Below are 19,176 nucleotides of genomic sequence, written 5' to 3'. Positions count from 1 at the left end.
TGAGGTAAGCGGATCACAACGTTCCGTGGCTGATGTGTGTGAGCCGCAGCTTGGCGCTGAGGGACACCGGCTTCAGCTTTGTGGGAAAGCCGCGTTTAAAGAGTCCCACTGGCCGGATGCTTTTGCCTTCAGGGACCTGATAAGGTTTAGGGAGAGGTGAGCGATGGTGACGGTATCCCTGGGCCTGGACACTGTGCGCCACCCTGACTGTGTCTGGCAGCCTCTTCACCCAGCCACTGAAGCCAGTCGGGTGCGGGGGCCACAGACTCTCCCCCTGCCCTCGGGTGGCTGAACGGTCCCCTTGTGGCAGCCTCAGAGGCCAAGTTCTCCAGCCCTCTGGTTTGCAGTTTTCAGTTGAGTTTTTTTTTTTTTTTTTTTTTTTTTAAGATGACCACAAGAAATTGTACATTATTACATTCAGACAAATAACCATTTAGTTACTCTATTTCAGAGCACTGAGAAAACCAAGTAGCAACATAAGACAAGCTACAAGGCCACTAAGTCTCTGGTCACAGAATCAAATGAATGCGCTATTGGGCCAGAAAGGAATCTCTGAAGCAAATGATCGGAAGAAAAAAAAAAAAATCGAAGGAAGTACAAGCTGAAAAGTTTCCATTTACAATAACCAAAGGAAAGAGAGACCCGACATGATACAAAATCCCAATTCAGAGCTTTCCGCTGAGGCAGGTTTCCGAGCCTGGAATCATAACACAGGTGGAGGCTGGATGTGACCACAGTCTGCCCAGGCCCCTCTCACTGACTCCAGCACAGGAAATAGTCTCATCGTCCCGGAGCAAAGATGAAATCGAGGGCCTGCCTTTCGGCCGCTGCGACGTTTGGATGCCACAAATCCACCATGAAAACCACCCGCGGGCCGTCCTCTGCTGAACCTGGGGGGAAGGAGGGGTGAGAGGAGAGGTTCAAACCACCCTGGAGCCAGGACCCAGGATCCAGGCAGGGCTGAAACCTACATGCTCAGCTTTGGGGACAGGGACACATCCTGTCCCTCAGCTGGGATCAGAGCACCTCCTCTCTGATTGAGAAGAGACACATGGATTCGTGGGCTTCTCAGCAGGGTAGACAAAAGGAAACGTGGAGATGGAGGGCTCTTTAAACAGGAATTTTTAGGGCGGTGAAACTATTCTGTACGATGCTGTCATGGGAGGCCCATGTCATTATGCATTTGTCAAAATCCATAGAAGTGAGCCTGAATGTCAACTATGAACTTTAGGTGACAATAACACATCAATACTGCATGTGTGTGTATGTGTTACGGGGTGATATGAAGGTGGCTGTTTGGTACTTTCTGCTCAATTTTTCTGGAAACCTGAAACTTCTCTAAGAAACAGTCTATTCATTGAAAAACAAAACAAAAAGGAAATGGGAAAAGCAGCCACCCACCTTCATGGAACGCGGCATGCAGGAAAGAGTCGTCAAAGAGAAGGCAGCGCCCTTCTGCCCAGCACTGGGGCTCTCCCCCCACCACCAGCTCACAGCCATTTGGTGTTTTCAGACCTTGTAGGAAAACCAGAGAAAGGAGAGTGAAGGCAGGCACGATTCAGGGAAGGCCAGCAGGCAGGGGGTGGCTTGCCTTGAGACCTTTTGGTTCCAAAGCACCTGACCTGCCTCACCCCTCTGGAGCCCGGGCTGTGCTCTGAATGCCTGTGTCCCTGCAAAATTCCTGTGTTGAAACCTGACCCCGAAGGCGATGGTGTTAGGAGGTGGGGCCTTTGGGAAGTGAACGGATCATGAAGGCAGGGTCCTCATAAATGGGAGTGGCACCCTTATAAGACAGGTCCAGCTGGGCATGATGGCTCACGCCTGTAATCCTAGCACTTTGCGAGGCTGAGGCAGGTGGATCATGAGTTCAAGACCAGCCTGGCCAAGACGGTGAAACCCTGTCTCTACTAAAAATACAAAAATTAGCAGGGCATGGTGGCACACTCCTGTAATCTCAGCTACTCAGGAGGCTGAGGCAGGGAACTGCTTAAACCCGGGAGGTGGAGGTTGTAGTGAGCCGAGATCGTGCCACTGCACTCCAGACTGGTTGACACAGTGAGATTATGTCTGAAAAAAAAAAAAAAAAAAAAAAAAAAAAGACAAGCCCAAGGAAGCTTCTTTACCTCCTTTTTTTTTTTTTTTTTTTTTTTTTTTTGAGATGGAGTCTCGTACTGTTGCCCAGGCTGGAGTGCCGTGGCACAATCTTGGCTCATTGCAGCCTCCACCTCCCAGGTTCAAGTGACTCTTTTGCCTCAGCCTGTGGAGTAGCTGGGAGGTACTGGAATAGCTTACAGGCACCCGCCACCTCACCTGGCTAATTTTTGTATTTTTAATGGAGATGGGGTTTCACCATGTTGGCCAGGCTTGTCTTGAACTCCTGACCTCAAGTGATCTGCTTGCCTCGGCCTCCCAAAGTGATAAGATTACAGGTATGAGCCAACGCACCTGGCCTGACGTCTTTTATTTTTTTAGATACAAGGTCTTATTTTGTTGCCCAGGCTGAAATGCAGTGGCTCCACCATAGTTCACTGCAGCCTCGATCTCCTAGGCTCTAGAAATCCTCCAGCCTCAGCCTCTTGAGTAGCTGGGACTACAGGCATGCACCATCATGCCCAGCTAATTTTTAAATTTTTTTGGTAAAGATGGGGTCTTGCTATGTTGTCCAGGCTGGTCTCAAACTCCTGGCCTCAAGCTATCCTCCCACCTCGGCCTCCCAAAGTGTTGGGATTAGGGGCACGAGCCACTGCACCTGGTCACCTCCTTCCACCATCTGAAGGCGCAGTGAGAAGGTGTCATTTATGAACCAGAAGCAGGCCCTCACCAGACACCAAATCTGCCGACGCCTTGGTCTTGATCTTCCAGCCTCAGAGCTGTGAGTTCTACAATCCTGCTGTTCATCAGCCACCACCTAGATCCTCACTGCACTCTTGGCAAAAATTCATTCCTTCATTGGCTTCATCTATTCTGAGTCATGGATTCATTTGATGAAAGTCACAGATTGACATTTGCACTACACTTTGGAGGCTCCTGAAGCCCAACCAGGGGACCTCCAGAGATCGAGGGAGGCTGGGTTTAGAGCCCTGCCTTGCCCAGTAACTGTGTTCACTGTAGTCTGACCTCAAGGACTATCTCAGTTGCAGTCGAAGACGCAAAGGCTCGCACAGTGTTTTCCTCTTTGGGTTCTAGCCTTTGAACCCATTTTGAGGCTGGAGGGTGGCATGCTCTTCATCTGGCCTCATTCTGGGAAATTGGAGGACACTCCTAAGGACATACTTGAGCTTCCAGAGGAAAGACTGGCACCTTTATAAGAAGCTGTATGCTCAGCCGGGCGCAGCGGCTCACATCTGTAATCCCAGCACTTTGGGAGGCTGAGGGGCGGGCAGATTGTGTGAGGCCAGGAGTTTGAGACCAGCCTGGCCAACATGATGAAACCCTGTCTCTACTAATAATACAAACGTTAGCCAGGCGTGGTGGTGCATGCCTGTCATCCCAGCTACTTGGGAGGCTGAGGCACTAGGATTGCTTGAACCCAGGAGGCGGAGGTTGCAGTGAGCCGAGATTGTGCCACTGTACTCCAGCCTGGACGAATCGCACTACTGCACTCCAGCCTGGGCAACAGAGTGAGATCTGTCTCAAAAAAAGAAAAAAAAAAAAGAAAAAGCTATATGCTTCAAAGGCCAGTGGGCTCTGACTGGAATACTGCCATGGCTGAACTTCAATCTCCCTTTCCAATCCAAAAGTCTGCAGAAACACTTGGCCCCCATCACTACCTTGATGTCCATAAAAGAAGGGGCCAGTGTGTGGCTGTCTAATGATTTCAGAAGCGGTCGGGTCAGCCCAACAGCCTTCAGGAAGCCCCCCCCACCCCACCCGCCCCGCAGAAGGAATCAGAGTCCTGGAAGAGGCGCTGGGATGGGTGGTGGTCTCATCTGTCTTCAGTGACTTACTGTGACCCTGAGCTGTTGGCATTCCCCTCCGATTTAATGTCCTTTAGCACAGAAATGAAACAGCTTTCGTTCCAGCAGCCAGAGTATTTTAATGTATTCTTTGAATCAGAAATAATGGTTCCAGGAAGTACGTTCAGAGTCATAATTCAAATAAAGAGGCCACATGGAGGAGAGAGAAGGACAGAGGACTTGGGGACAGATGGCTGGTTCTGACCCTTATGTGCTGTGTGACTTTGGGCAAGTTACTCAACCTCTCTGAGCCATACCCTCCTCCTCTGTAAACAGGGAACATTAGCATACTGAACCTTCCAGGGCTGCTATGGGACTTTTATCCTTGTTACCAATAGCTGAAGGCCTACTGTGTCTTCCTACTCAGCTTTGTGCTAAATGAACACTTTACAGGCATCACTTCACCCACTTTCCAGATGGGGTAACTGAGAAGTTAAATGACCTGCTAAAAAGTTACCATTTAGCACTGCTGGGTCTGCCTGGCTCCAAAGAGCAAGCTGTTATAAAACTGGACATGATGTAAATGCTAGCTGTTATACTACCAACGGAGGAATTAAAATGATTGTGCATTTTTCATTTTTTTCTCCTTCCTTCTCCTTCTCCTTCTCCTTCTTTTTTCTGAGATGAAGTCTCACCGTGTTGGCCAGGCTGGAGTGGAGTGGCGTGATCTTGGCTCACTGCAGCCTCCGCCTCTAGGGTTCAAGTGATTCTCCTGCCTCAGCCTCTCAAGTAGCTGGGAGTACAGGTGGGCACCTCCGTGTCTGGCTAATTTTTGTATTTTTAGTAGAGATGGGGTTTCGCCATGTTGACCAAGGTGGTGTCGAACTTCTGGGCTCAAGAGATCCACCTCCCTCTGCCTCCCAAAGTGCTGGGATTACAGGCATGAGCCACTGTGCTTGGCATGACTGCTGATTTGCTTGTAGTTAATATGTGTGATGGTTAATACTAAGTGTCAACTTGATTGGATTGAGGGATACAAAGTATTAATCCTGGATTTGTCTATGTGGGCGTTGCCAAAAGAGAGTAACATTCGAGTCAGGGCTGGGGAAGGCAGATCCAGCCATCGCCTGGTAGGCACAATCTAATCAGCTTCCAGCGCATATGAAGCCGGCAGAAAAACATAAAAAGGCAGGACTGAACCCGCCTCCCAGCCTCCATCTTTCTCCAGTTCTAGATGCTTCCTGCCTTCACATGTCATACTCCAGGTTCTTCGGTTGTGGGAGTGGGACCGGCTTTCCTTGCTCCTCAGCCTATCGTGGGACCTTGTGATCGTGTAAGTTAATACTTAATAAACTCCCCTTTATATACATATGTCTCCTATTAGTTCTGCCCCTCTAAGAGAACCCTAATATAATACATTTCAACTGTCAATAGTACATTTCATTACCTAAGCTGAGACTGCCCATCCTGACAGGATCCAGGATTTCCCGCTCTGGTGAACAGCCGCTGGGGAGTCAGGGTTGTAAAGGCGCTCAGATGGACGGCCCCACAGGCTACGTCTCCTTTTGTGTGTGCCCCTACTGGCTGGTTCAGGTGGTGAAGGCCTTTAGGAATGGGCAATTCTCTGCAGGGACAGCCACCCAGGGGTTTCAGAAAGAAGCTCCCCTTTCTCTGGGCCACTAAATGATTCATCACCATGCACCCTGGTACAACAGAAAAATGGCCTGGCCTGCTGGCTTGACACCCATGTGCTCCTCTATGCCTCAAGGTTTGCTGCTCTGTCCCTACTGAGCCCTGAAGGAGGCAGGAAGAGGGTAGAGAAAGGGCTCTGTCCACCAGTGGCCCCACTTCAGGTGGCTGGCAACCAGGCACTCAGGGTGGGCAAGGGGAACATGAGCTGATCCACTGTTACCACCCGGCTAGACCCCCTAGAAATCTGATGACATGCAGAAAAGAAACACAAGAGTCTAATTGTGCTGCTTTAGCTGGAGTTTGCTGATGATACTCATGCATTTTCATGGAGTCTCTCTGCCTCCCTGTAACATCTGCCTGGTGACTTTCAGAGGTGGTTTTCTGTCCGTTTACAGCAATGCAGTTGGAATATCCCAGCATTGTGTACGATGCTGAGTGAGGGGTGGGCCTGGGGTTGTGCTGTGGACCCGTATGAAGTCGGGACTGGGTGATGCCGCCTCTAGAAGTAGCTCACAGCAGGGCTTAGCAAATATGTCTCGGACAAATGGGCTGTGTTCATGAGGAACAGTGGCTGGGACTTCAGCGGTCCGCAGGGACAACTCTGTCAGTCACAGCTCAGGCAGAAGGCAGAATAGGAGAAAAAGCACTAGCATTTCAAGAGCACAGTTCTGGAACTGCGGCTGCCTCCACCTTCGGCCAGGTACCCAGCGGAGGTGTGGCCACCAGTTACACACCAGGCTTATCCTGCTTCTGACCTCATTCTCTGTCAACATACCAGGTCTTGTAAATCTGACCCACCTTTGTTTCCTTCCTGGTGAATATGAATGTGGGCGTGACAGTGGAAAGAAGGAAATGCTGGGAAAACCCGACCAGGGAGCTCGCCCTGGCTGTGGAGAACAAGCCACACCACAGTGGGACATCTTCCAAGGTTTCCTGCCGTCTATGGGAATCTGGAGGGCCTACGTTTTCTGGTAGGTACCTAGCTGGGCTGAGAAGGGAATGACAGGCCACAGCATGGGCATGTTTTACACACACACACGCACACACACACACACACACACCCCTCATGCATGCATGTCGTACAGATGAACAACAAGCCTTAATCTACAGGAAGCAAGCCCTAGATTTTCCTTGCTACCATCGCTTCCTACTCAACACACCTGTTTGGAATTCTACCACATCACTCCTCAAATGCCCTTCCTTGCATGTCACTCTGAAGCTTTAAAACAATACATAAAGGCAAACCTTTCCAAAGAAAAGCATCCCTCCCCATTGCCCGCAGCCTCCATTTCCAAGCCTGGCATCAAGGCCCTCTGAGGTTTGCTCCCATCTGACCTGTCTAACCTCAGCTCACACTATGGGCCTCCCCAGCAAGCCTAGACCTGGCTACGCCAAGCCCCAGGGGAAGACTCTGCTCCCTCGTTCCACCCTGGCGGCACCTGATTTCTGTGTGGGGATCCTCTGGTATCGGACCCACCTCCCCAGGGCACCCTGTCTGCAGCCGAGTGAGGCTTGGGGCCTCACACAGCAGTTCTGCTAATGACTATCACTTAGATGAGCTCGCTGTCCACTTTGATGATCATCCTGTCACTTAGATTAGCTCACTGTCCACTGCCCTCTACCTACCAAGCATTTTACACGTTACTTCCCACTCCTCAAAATAGCCCGCAAATGGGAATCGTTATCTCTGTTTTAGAGAGGAGAAGACGGAGGCTCAAGAAGGTTCAGAGCCCTGCCCAAGGTCACTCGGTACACGGGGCGAAGCCAGGACCTGAGTCCAGATCTGTTTGCTTCCAAAGCCTGTTCATTTCCCACTGTTTCCTGGGGGCAGGGACCATGTCTTAGGGATCATTTTTCACATGGTCCAACACCGTCCTTGATAACAACTACTAGCTCCCATTCATCAAATGCCACCACGTGCCAGGCACTCTGCCAAGTGGCCATGTAAGATGCCACTTATTTAATCCTCTCGACAATCCTGTGACCTAAGGCCCATCTCCCCATTTTACAGATAAAGAACTGAGGCAGAGAGAGACTCAGGGACCTGCTCGAAGTCTCACGGCTGACCGGGAATTCAGGCCACCTCCCTCTGAGCCTCCACTCGGTCCTGCTTTTACTCTTGAAGTTCCTAAGCATGTCAATTGCTCAAATTCAGTTATATCTCTTTCTTTCTTTCTTCTTCTTTTAATGCAGTGACATCCTCCATCCAAACCACACAGACAGCAGGAGAAGCAGCGCTGCTGAGGGTGAAGAGGGCTCGGGCCCCCAGCTCAAGCTCCTTCCCAGGCAGCCCTGAAGCTCCTCTGCAGAACATGGTTATGAAACTCCTGCTCCAACCCGTGCACCGGCTTCCTCCTGCTGTTCTTCCTTCCTCCCTTCTGAAGCTGAGGCAGCTTCAAGAACTTCCTAAACCTGGACGCTGCCGAGGCTATCTCTGCACCCTCTAGTCTGGGATGCTGACCGTCACCGGGATGCTAAATGCCACCAACCCAGAGACCAGCGTTTTATTGCCACTCACCAGGAATAAGGCATTCTGGGGAACCATCTCCATGACCAAGTTTTTTTTTTTTTTTTTTTTTTTTTTTGTCTGTTTGTTTTTTAAGACAGGGTCTCACTCTGTTGCCCAGGTTGCAGTGCAGTGGTGCGATCTCAACTCACTGCAACCTCCGCCTCCCGGGTTCAAGTGATTCTCCTGCCTCAGCCTCCCAAGTAGCTGGAATTACAGGCATGTGCCACCACAACTGGCTAATTTTTGTATTTTTAGTAGAGGCCAGGTTTCACCACCAGGTTGCTCAGGTGGGTCTTGAACTCCTAACCTTGTGATCTGCCCGCCTCAGCCTCCCAAAGTGCTGGGATTCCAGGCGTGAGTCACCGCGCCCAGCCCCAAGTTGTTTTAAGCCTGCTTTTATTGAATACTTGCTCTATTTTAGGCTCTGTGTGCATACATACTTTACAATACACGTTATCTGATTCAATCCTCGGGATAACTCTTTCGGGGAAGAGCTCTTTACCTCCACTTCCCAAATGATGAAATTGAGGCTCAGAGAGGTGAAGTGACTTGCCTAAAGTAACACAGCTCATGGTGGGTCCAAGATGCAAACAAAGGCAGTCTAACTCCAGGCTTTGTTTGCAAAACCACCACCACACAGTACACATACGACCAAGTTTCTCAGAATTGGAGTAAAACAAGCTTAGCACCAAGGATCATGTCAGCCTTGATGACTGCAAAGGCACTTAAATATCTTTCCCAGCCTCCTGGACATCATTACCAACCTGGGCAATCATTTTAACAAGTCTTTGGCTCTAGAACGACACTGTCCCATATGTAGCCACTAGCCGTGTGTGTCACTGCTATTTAAATCAGCAAGTTAGTTCCTCAGTTACAGGAACCATGTTTCAAGCACTTAATTAGTCACACGTGTCTAGTGGCTGCCATGTTGGACAATGACGATGGAGAATATTTTGGTCACTGCAGAAAGTTCTTTGCACAGAGCTGCTGTCAGAAATTAGGTTTGCAGTGATCACAGGATTTCTTTTTGACTCGATCTCTGCTGTCAAAATGGTTTGCATGCAACTCATCAGTTTTTGCTAAAAGTGCAGCGAAGGATGTGAAAAGACACGATTCTGGCCATTGGCGCTTTCGCGATGTTTTATAGGGGCTGAGCTCACAGATGTGCATGCCAGGAGACCCCCGTTCCCTGCAACATACCTAAATGGCATCGGATGCGGATGTTGGTGGGTCCATAGTGCTCCGTTATCACGGTCCCAGGGCTCAGCACAGAGATGCACGCGTTCCCAAAAACATTGTTCCCAATACAGGTCCGAAGGCTTCCCAGCAAGCGGTACGTCCGTGGGCACTTCCTGCAGTTCCTGGGAACACAGACCCCCTGATTGACCAAGTAAAAGGTGAACCACTCCCCGCTGGGGGTGCTGTTCATTTTCCATCCTTGTGGGAGACTGCAGTTTGAGAAAGCTTTGTAGAGGGTCTCGAACTCGCACAGGATGGTCTGGAAGTTCCGTTCCAGCACCTCCACGTCGTGTTTCTGTGCGTCCCGGGAGAAATAGGGCATGGTGGGGAGGTCGGGCAGGAAGAAGACCTCAGGCTTCTGGATGGAGGGTCGGCTGTTGAGGTACCGGCCCTGCTCGCGGATGCCCTTGTGGATGCGGCCCATGCCGGACCAGGAGTAGCGCTTGGCATACTCCTGCAGATTGTGGTACAGCTTCTGGTTGAGGCCCTCATGGTGGGTGCAGCGCACGCACTCGGGGGACTGGCAGTACACGTAGCCGTTTTGCAGCCCGTTGGCGTCGGCAGCCTGCATGAGGGAGTTGACGGAGACGTAGGGCCGGGGCTGCTCCCTGCCCACGTGGTAACAGTACCACACGAACAGGACCAGGAGGCAGGCCACGGTGATGACGGCCGTGGTGTCGCAGTCTCGCACCGACTGGATGCCGGTGGCGATGCAGTCCCTCAGGCCATCCAGCGACCAGCTCCAGGCCACCAGCCACTCGAGCGACATGTTGGGGGAGTCCTTACTGGGGGTGTGAAGCAAGTTCAGACAATCAGTCCTCAGGGGTCCCAAGGGCGCCCACACCTTGCAGGTTAGCGTGGGGGGGAAGGAGCGGCTGGGGCAGGGGGGGGCATGGCGGCCACCGATGCTCAGATCCTGCCAGGGGTGGCATTGATGAACGATGAGGTCGGCCGGGCCCACCGCTCCGCTTCCGGCAAAAGTCACTGCAGTGGGGTTGAAGAGGCTGGGTTTTGTCACATCATCAAGTGCCGCTGGTCCCTGTGAAAGGAATTTTTTAGAAAGACCAAACCTGGGATGGAAAAAAAAAAAAATCAGCATCAATTTTACACCTGGAAAAGTCCTCAACTGAAATGTAACCTGTTAGGTCATTCTGCAGGATCCTAGGTGGTGGAGGTCACACTTTGCGATCCTGTGTATTCTCTCCCCATTCTACTGTCACCCCTCATTTCCCCAAAAGGCCAGTAGCATTCTACCTGCATCAAGTATTGCTTGTAATTACAGTGGCCCCATCTTTATTCCTTCTGTAGGAGGTGCTATTATCCCCATTTTACAGATGAGAAAACTGAGGCCCAGAGTACTTACATAACTCACGAGAGTTATACAACCAGGGCAGGGAAACAAACCCTATCTGACCTCAAGGCCCACGTCTATCCATTTTGCTGTGCTATGTCATCACAGGTATGTAACCAATGCTTATACTCCTGTAATCGTTGGACCTTTTATTCAAAAGAATCCTGGATTCAACAGCATCTTAAAAATGGCAAAGGGACTTAACAACTGCCTGTTCTCCATTTCGCTTTCTGTTTGCAAGCATTTCTTCACCCTTATTTCATCCCTGGTGCCCTTCTGACAGAGGCTGGGCTAATAGCAAGTTGTAAGAGGAAGTGGGCACTCTGGAGTTATGCCTGTGGCAGACAAAGGGCATTTTCTGTCTACTCACGTGGAGACTTCCTACTGGCCTCACCCATGAGGTCATGAAAGGAAAACGAGGGAGGTAGAATGAAAATAAAAGCCCTGCCAGGCCCCTGCCTCAGTTTTCCACAGCCAAGAGCATCTCCAAAATAGCCAGAAGTACTTTGCTACTTACCTAGCCAGGGGTTAGGGCCAGGGCCTGGGACCCTCATTGTCTTAATATCCTAATATGACCAGGGCCTGAATGTCATGCTGCCCAAGTCTCTAAAACCCCAGCCGTGTTTCCCAGCATTTTCCAAAACCCTCTGTTCATCCTGCTGCTTCTAATACGATGAAAACTGGTCTGTGGTTCTACAAGTCTGATACTCAGGGAGCATCACTTAGAATATTCCTTCGTACTCTACCCTCTCCCTTCTCTCTCAGGAATATGGGAGGGCAGCTTACAAAATGGAAAAGTTGTGCCCTCCCTTTTCCCTGGGGACTAAATGAGGCCTGAAAATTCTTGCAGCACAGCAGAGAAAAAAGCCCTAACTAGAGATGGGCCCCACGAGTCTTCATCCCAACCTTGGGGAGATCACTTCTCCTCAGCCTCAGTTTCTTTATCCGTGAAATGGGTTGAAGCTCATCTCACTTGATGAAGATGCATGATGGTGGACGGACAGTACTCGAGATCACATCACGATGAGCACCCAATATGTGCAGGTGATGGTGACGATGGATGGCATCCCATAATGAGTAGCCAGCATTCCTAAGGTGGGGCCTGGGAGAAAGGTCTCCCAAGACTCAGATTTCCAACAGCTAAAGGTAAATCCTGGACACCCTTGTTGCCTCATATGTCAGGTGGTTTTTTGGTCCCCAGACTTGCTAAGCTAAAAATGAAAGGGAAGCCTGAGGTGCTCATTAACTGCCTACTTGCTACTTAGCAGTTTCGGTTGAATAATCACTTGACTATAATGTTTAGTAAGTAAAAAACACACATGCTGAATATTCATGGAAATTTTTTATGTTTCTAGGAAAAATACAAGAGTAGGGAGGTTAGAAGCTAAGGTTTTTTTTTTTTCTTTTTTCTTTTTTTCTTTCTCACACATTTTCAATTTCTCAGCTTCAGGAGAAGAGGAAAAAGCTCTGATTTACTGGAGGTTAAGAAACCCCCTCCAGCCCTGTTTCTCTCCTAGTTAGACCATAAACTGGCAGCTGTTACCCCTTTAAGAAAAGGAAAGAAAATCTAGATGCAGGATGTTTGTTTGCAAGCCACCTCCCAATCAGAACCTCAGAGTTCCTGAAATTCAGTGTGATATAATCATCTCTGTGATACCAAGCACTTTTACCAAAAGGATTTCCCCCATTCCTGAGCTAAATCCCTAACTGGAACTTTTCAACGGGGTCTGCCAGGAGGAAAGGTTTTCCTTAAATGTTCTAAGAATGAGACCGGTGATAATTTAAAAAGTACCCATAAAGCATTAGTTCCCATCAGCCCTGCTAATCACTTAAGTTTAAGTCAAGCAAAATGCAGACACAGAAAACAGGGCGGATGATGGAGAAACGCTCCACGAACACCCCAGCCCTTACCCAGCCATGAGCCCTCCCTACCGCTGAGCTGTAAGCAAAAGGAAGATGTAAACGATCCTGAACCCCAGCTTCCGACCCTCCTCCCGAGAGTATAAATAGCACTGAGAGCTGAGGTTAGGACTTTTCATAGCTGTCAGTCACTTTTAGTCAAAATATGCCAATAGGCCCCTGCACCCGGAGGTGGATTTACAAGCTCAAAGCTCAACTGTGACAACAAAAGAAACGCTTACATTTGTAGAGTGACTGGCAGTTTATTAAGCACTGCTCCAAACACTGAATCCTCACAGCTAGCCAGTGAACTCCCATCTCCCCAGTGGAGGGGGGAGGGAGATTCTCTCCCCCTACAGCTCTCCGCCCCAGTGACGGCAGTGGCTTCCACCTTCCTTCACGCATCTGTTCATTGTCATCTGTTATTTCTGTCCTCATCAGGGATGGGACATCTCACGGCAGCTCTGCACTTTAATCATATGTAACTCCAGATCTTCCAGCTCAGTTGGCTCTGGGGGATTGAAGACAAATCCATGGCCAGTTGGTGAGCAAGTCCGATCTTCTGACACCATGAACACCTGGGAGAGCCGGTCTCGGGCCTGACCGGGTCAACCTAGTGCACGTGTTCATTCCCAGAGGCTGCCCAATGCCAAAGAGTGTCTGCTCACCGTCAGGATGAAGCCAAGTCACGCTGGAAGACCCAGTGAGCAGCACAGCCCTGGGCAAAGTGTGGGATGCCTGTCACCCTCTCCACTCAGGAGCCAAAGAGCTGCCCTGGGGCCAGCCCTTCCCAGGCGCAGACCTGCGGACCTTCCCTCCTCCTCTCTTGGCTAGCTTTTCAGCACCCACCTGCCCTGCAGAGTGGGAAAGAGGGGAGGGCTGAAGATGGGTTACCACAGATGGTGACCACCAGGAGGTCAGGGCAGGAGGGGGATGGGACGATGGAAAAGTGGGCGATCAGATCAAGATTGTGGAAGGAGGTTGATGGCGCCTGATAATTCGTGGGACAGGAGAGGAGGGTCACCACGTGAAATATGGGAAGTGGGTGACGCTGAGGGCTGCGGGAGGAGGAGAGGAGGCGGGGAAAGAGGGGTCACAGGGGAGGAGGGAGATGAAGGGGCCACGACAGGGCAGAGAGGAGGAGGAGGAGGAGAAGCGGGAGGTCCAGGGAGGGTGATGCCCGGCTCCGAGGCGGCGGTGCTCAGCACGCACGAGCGTTGGCCTCGGCCGGGCCGGGATGCGGGCGCCCGGGTCCCGGAGCATCCTCGGCGAGGGCGGGGGCGGGGGCAGCACCGGGAAGGGAGGGCCGCGGGCCCGCAGCCGCCCGGCTCCCGCCTCCAACCCCTGCCCGGCCGCGCCGCCCTCCCGCCCGGGCAGCCTCCGGAGACGAAGCTTACCTGCGCCCGGGCGGCTGCCGGGACCCCGGAGACGCCGCCGCCCGAGGGCGCGGATCTGCGGACGCCCCCTGCCCGACGCCGCGGAGCCACCGCCCGGCCGCTGCCCAGCCCACGCCGCGGGAGCCCGAGCCGGAGCCGGAGCCGGAGCCCGAACCCGAGCCGCGCTGGTGCCCCCGCCGGTGCCGACGCCGCGCTGCGCTCCGCGGGGCCGCCGAGACCACAACTCCCACAATGCCGCGCGCGCCGGGCCGCCCGGGGGGCGGGGCCTGAGGGGCGGGGCCTGAGGGCGGGGGCGGGGCCGGGACCACCCCCTGCACCCGGCACCTGCGCTCGCCGTGCGGGAGGCGACCCGAGTCCGGGGGCGCAGCCGCTCCGGAGGGTCCTGGCACTGCGCCCCGAGACGCAGCGCCCCCCAGTCCGAGGGTGCGCGCAGGCGGCGGCGGGCGTGCTCATTCATTAAGAAGGACTCGCGGCGCTTCCTTCGCGCTTTCGTTTCTCGCTCTGTGTCCCTCTTCTCCCTCCCTCTGTCTCTGTTCCTGGCTGAGTCGCCTTCGGCTCCATTTCCTCCTTTTCTTTCTCTTTCACTTACCCCCCTCACTTCCTCTGGTCCTGACGCCTTCTTTCCTTTATTGATGGACTCAACACACACTTCTGAAGCCCTCAGGCACTTGGAATGAAACCGCAAATCAAACTGGATTCTTAGTCTCTTGGGAAACTCATTCGCTCAGTACAGTGAGGATGGGCCAGCCTGGGTCCCCGGCCCTGTCTGCTGCGCTGAGCGTGCGCGGTGAGCGCTCAGGCCCGCCCTGCCCTCAGAGAGCCACAGTCTAACCAGAGGGGACCATCACCCCCTGGGAGGGTTCAGGAGGGGAAGCACAGGCAGGACGGTTGTCTGTCCAGCGGCCTGATGAGCCGGGCATGGAGGCCCCAAGGAGGCTGCTTGGAGGAGGTGACATTTGAGCTAAGACCTGGGGAGACAAGCTAACTGTGGCTATGGGATGTGATAGGAACGCCAAGGAAACTGCATGGGTGGGTTCTGGGAGCCAAGAGTGGGATGGCCCGCCCACAATCCATCTGTCTCTGTCCCAGATCCACCTCTCCTGTGTCCCAGAATTTCTCTCTATCATGGCCCAGAAGCCACCTCACGTCTGTCCCAGAATCAATCTCTCATCCTTATCCCAGAACCCACTTGGTCCCTGTCCCAGGACCCACCTCCTCCCTGTCCCAGGACCCACCTCCACCCTGTCACGGGACCCACCTCCTCCCTGTCCCGGGACCCACCTCCTCCCTGTTCCAGGACCCACGTCCTCCCTGCCCCGGGACCCATCTCCACCCTGTCCCGGGACCCACCTCCACCCTGTCCCGGGACCCACTTCCTCCCTGTCCCGGGACCCAACTCTTCCACGTCCCAGATCCACCTCTCATCTCTGTCCCAAAATCCACCTGGTGCCTAAGAATCTACCTCTACTGTGATGGCCTAGAACCCACCTCCTCCCTGTCCCAGAACCCAGTTCTTCCATGCTTCAGAATACACCTCTTCCGCGAATACGCCTCTTCCGTGTCTTACACTCTGCTTCATCTCTGTCATGTCACCCCTTTCCTTAACTCCAAAAGAGGATGAACTTTTTTTCCCTTTTATTCTACTGACATAAACCAACACACATACATTGGGAAACCATAATATGCACAGATCTCCTCAAAGTGTGGACAATCAACACCGGCAACAGATTTAGAAACATTAAACGGAATGTCTCTCTTCACTGTCAGCCTAAGAGGAGTTGAGCCTGGATGGGGTGCGGACAATGGGTGGGCGGGGGGACATTTGACTCGTCTCACATTCAGAAAGTTGCTCAAACTTAGAGTTCTCCAAAGGCACTCATGCATTCAGTCACAGCAGTATCCTGGCAGGTTTGAAAAAAAGAAGATATTTGTATATTATAAATGTGTATTCCATTCCTGCACCAATTATCTGTACTGTGTTATGAATTAATATTGTCTATTAATCCTATAGTTGTCTTTGACCAGTGCAATTATAGATTTTTTTTTTTTTTTTTTTTGAGACGGAAGTTTCGCTCTTGTTACCCAGGCTGGAGTGCAACGGCGTGATCTCAGCTCACCGCAACCTCCGCCTCCTGGGTTCAGGCAATTCTCCTGCCTCAGCCTCCTGAGTAGCTGGGATTACAGGCACGTGCCACCATGCCCAGCTAATGTTTTGTATTTTTAGTAGAGACGGGGTTTCACCATGTTGACCAGGATGGTCTCGATGTCTTGACCTCGTAATCCACCCGCCTCGGCCTCCCAAAATGCTGGGATTACAGGCTTGAGCCACCCCGCCCGGCCTCTGACCAGTGCAATTATATATCTGTAGACTCCTGCTATGCATTTGTTAGGAATATTTATTTGTTCCATGGCGATATTACCATACACGTAGTGTTGTCAACCCTGCTTACCATTTCTTCATCTTTTTAATTTGCTGGGAATCTCAGTAAATGAAAATGACCTGGGCCTCTGTCAACCCCTGGGAGACCCTAGTAGGTGGGTTCTGCAGAAAAGGGTATCTGGGTCTTTCAGAGGTGGATTTCGGGTGAGAGCTCCAGATAAATTGACGCTGTGCTCATGGAGGGGCTGGGAGGAGGACCAAGGGCATCTGAATTGCCTGCCTTCAGCTCGGCTGCCACCTGCATCCTCCTGCTCTTGACGCCTTCTTTAGGGCAGTCATCCTACCCACTCTGAGATTGCACAACCTATCATTACCCTGTCTCATGCACTCACGGGGTCCACCCAGCTCCCTCCTCCTACAGATAGGGGCCCAGAGAGAAAACATGCCTTGCTCGATCAAGGTCACAGCAAGTCCGTGGAAAATGTGCTTGTGGCCAGGCATGGTGGCTCACTCCTGTAATCCCAAGACTTTGGGAACCTGATGCAGGCGGATCACCCGAGATCAGGAGTCCTAGACCAGCCTGGTCAACATGGTGAAACCCCATCTCTACTAAAAATACAAAAATTAGCCAGGTGTGGCGGTGCACGCCTGTAGTCCCAGCTACTCTGGAGGCTGAGACAGGAGAATTGATTGAAACCAGGAGGCAGAGGTGGCAGTGAGCTGAGATCGCGCTGTTGCGCTTTAGCCTGGGCGACAGAGCAAAACTCTGTAGAAAGAAAAAGAATGGAAAGAAAGAAAGGAAGGAAGGAAGGGAAAAGAAAAAAAGAAAAAGAAAGAAAGAGGGCGGAGGAGGAGAAGGAAGGAAGGAGGAGAAAGGAGGGAAGGAGAAAGAAAAAACGGAAAAGAAAGGAAGAGAGAGAAAGAAAGAAGGAGGAGAAGGAAGGGGGAGAAAGGAAGGAAGGAAGGAGAACAAAAGAAAGAAAGGAAAAGAAAGGAAGAAAGAAAGAAATGCTTGCTTGGCTGTTGGCTGCATTAAGAAACTGGTATGGTCACTTCAGAGAACAATTCGGCAGTATTTGTTAAAACAACAACAAACGTATATACACTGAAACCAGCAATTTCACTATGCTGTGTCTACCTTAGAGGAATTCTAAGATAAAAGAATAGTTGTCCTTTCATATTACATAATACTGTGAAGCTATTAAAAGAAGGAGCTCAATGTATATATAGCAACGTGGATAAAGCTCCTAGACAAATAATAGGGCAAAAAAAAAAAAAAAGCAGAATTATGATTGTGGTGTGATTTTATATACATAACACACGCATATCCATGTGGGTATACACATGTATTTATATAAAGGCAGGGACAGCACTAGAAGAATATACTAGTATGTTCTTCTATCTAAAATACAAAATATTACATGTTTGTAAATGCAGACTATCCCTCAGAGGAAGCACACCAACTTCATCAGAGTTACAGCTTCGGGGGGACCAAGGAGGAACAAGGAACTGGGAGCAGTTGCCAAGGGAAACTTCAGCATTTTTTGTAAGGTTTTGATTTAATATTTTCAAATGCGGAAGAAGCCCAGGTTTGAATTGGGAAAACTCATGGAGCTTCATAGTGGAGGAAGCAGGTCTGGAAAAGCCACTGAGGGCAAAATGGGTGATAAAGATGAACAAGCGGATGGATCTGAACCACCAGTCCAAGAATCTGTTTAAAGTTCAGACTTACAATAAATGGCAAATAAAAAGTCTGATTTGTGAAAAAAGAATTCTTCTTTTTTCACAAAATTCAGTGCCGATTCATGATGACCAACTCTCAGCACACTAGGAATGGAAATGTCAACCTGATTTCAAAAAAACCTACCATATACATTATGAGGATGTTTCGGAAAGTGTAGTCAGACAATTGTTTTGTGAAACTTTTGTTTTACTTTGCGTGTGTGTGCGTGTGTGTGTGTGTGTGTTACGCTCGGTCCTAGAGAAGTTTTCAGAGTAGATACACAGAAGAATGTTCGTTACAACATTCTGTGAACAATTTCACACGCAAATTTATACAACACAATTTGGTGTAGTAAAGTGTATGGGCCAGAGCTACATGCATCAAGATGGATAAATCTCCAAAACACAATGTTGAGCTAGAAGAGGAAATTGCACATTGATATTTGTAACATTAACTTTTTTTGGTCTTTTTTTTTTTTTTTTTGGTGATAGAGTCTTGCTTTGTTGCCTAGGCTGGAGTGCAGTGGCATGATCTTGGCTCATTGCAGCCTCACCCTTCTGGGCTCACCTCAGCCTCCTGAGTAGCTGGAACTACAGGCATGTGCCACCATATATGACTAATTTTTTTTTTTTTTTTATCATTTGTAGAGAAGGGTTCTTACTATGTTGCTCAGGCTGGCCTTAAACTCCTGGATTCAAGTCATCCTCCTGTCTCTGCCTCCCAAAGTGTTGGGATTATAGGCATGAGCCACTGCATCTGGCTGTGTGTGTGTGTGTGTGTGTGTGTGTGTGTGTGTGTGTATATATATATATATATATATATATATATATATATATATACACATATACATATATTCTCACTAGGGGAAAATGTATATATTAATATGTGTTTATAGGAAAAATCTTTCATTCGGATGATCAATACGAATTCAGTGTAGTGGTTATTTCTGAGGAGGAAGGAAGAAGGAAAGGAGAATGAGATTTGGGAGGAGCATATAAAGGGGCTTCAACAATATTGTAATATTTTACTCCCTTAAAACTAACCACAGAAAAATGTTTAGATTTGATAAAATTGAGTGACGGGTACATAA

The 19,176-nt window shown here is 50.4% G+C and overlaps 1 protein-coding gene across 3 annotated transcripts; it reads right to left on the bottom strand.

Moving 5' to 3' along the window:
• Positions 1-408: 408 nt before the first annotated feature.
• On the bottom strand, positions 409-14,193 carry ASPHD2 (aspartate beta-hydroxylase domain containing 2). 3 transcript variants are annotated; one of them, XM_074390772.1, is made up of 6 exons: positions 13,984-14,043; positions 13,255-13,440; positions 12,829-13,097; positions 9,298-10,406; positions 1,402-1,515; positions 409-890 (listed from the first exon to the last, which is right to left on the bottom strand). In XM_074390772.1, coding segments are annotated over exons 3-6 (1,335 nt in total). In that variant the 5' UTR covers positions 12,831-13,097; positions 13,255-13,440; positions 13,984-14,043; the 3' UTR covers positions 409-780. The 3 variants fall into 3 exon arrangements, with proteins under 3 accessions (XP_074246873.1, XP_039318256.1, XP_039318257.1); XM_039462322.2 differs by lacking the exons at positions 12,829-13,097; positions 13,255-13,440 and having other exon boundaries at positions 13,984-14,193; XM_039462323.2 differs by lacking the exons at positions 12,829-13,097; positions 13,255-13,440 and having other exon boundaries at positions 9,298-10,375; positions 13,984-14,193.
• Between the last annotated feature and the right edge of the window lie 4,983 nt (positions 14,194-19,176).

The sequence above is a fragment of the Saimiri boliviensis genome, chromosome 21 (genome assembly GCF_048565385.1).
Source record: "Saimiri boliviensis isolate mSaiBol1 chromosome 21, mSaiBol1.pri, whole genome shotgun sequence".
Lineage (NCBI taxonomy): Eukaryota > Metazoa > Chordata > Mammalia > Primates > Cebidae > Saimiri > Saimiri boliviensis.
This window is presented reverse-complemented; position numbering and strand designations above follow the sequence as displayed.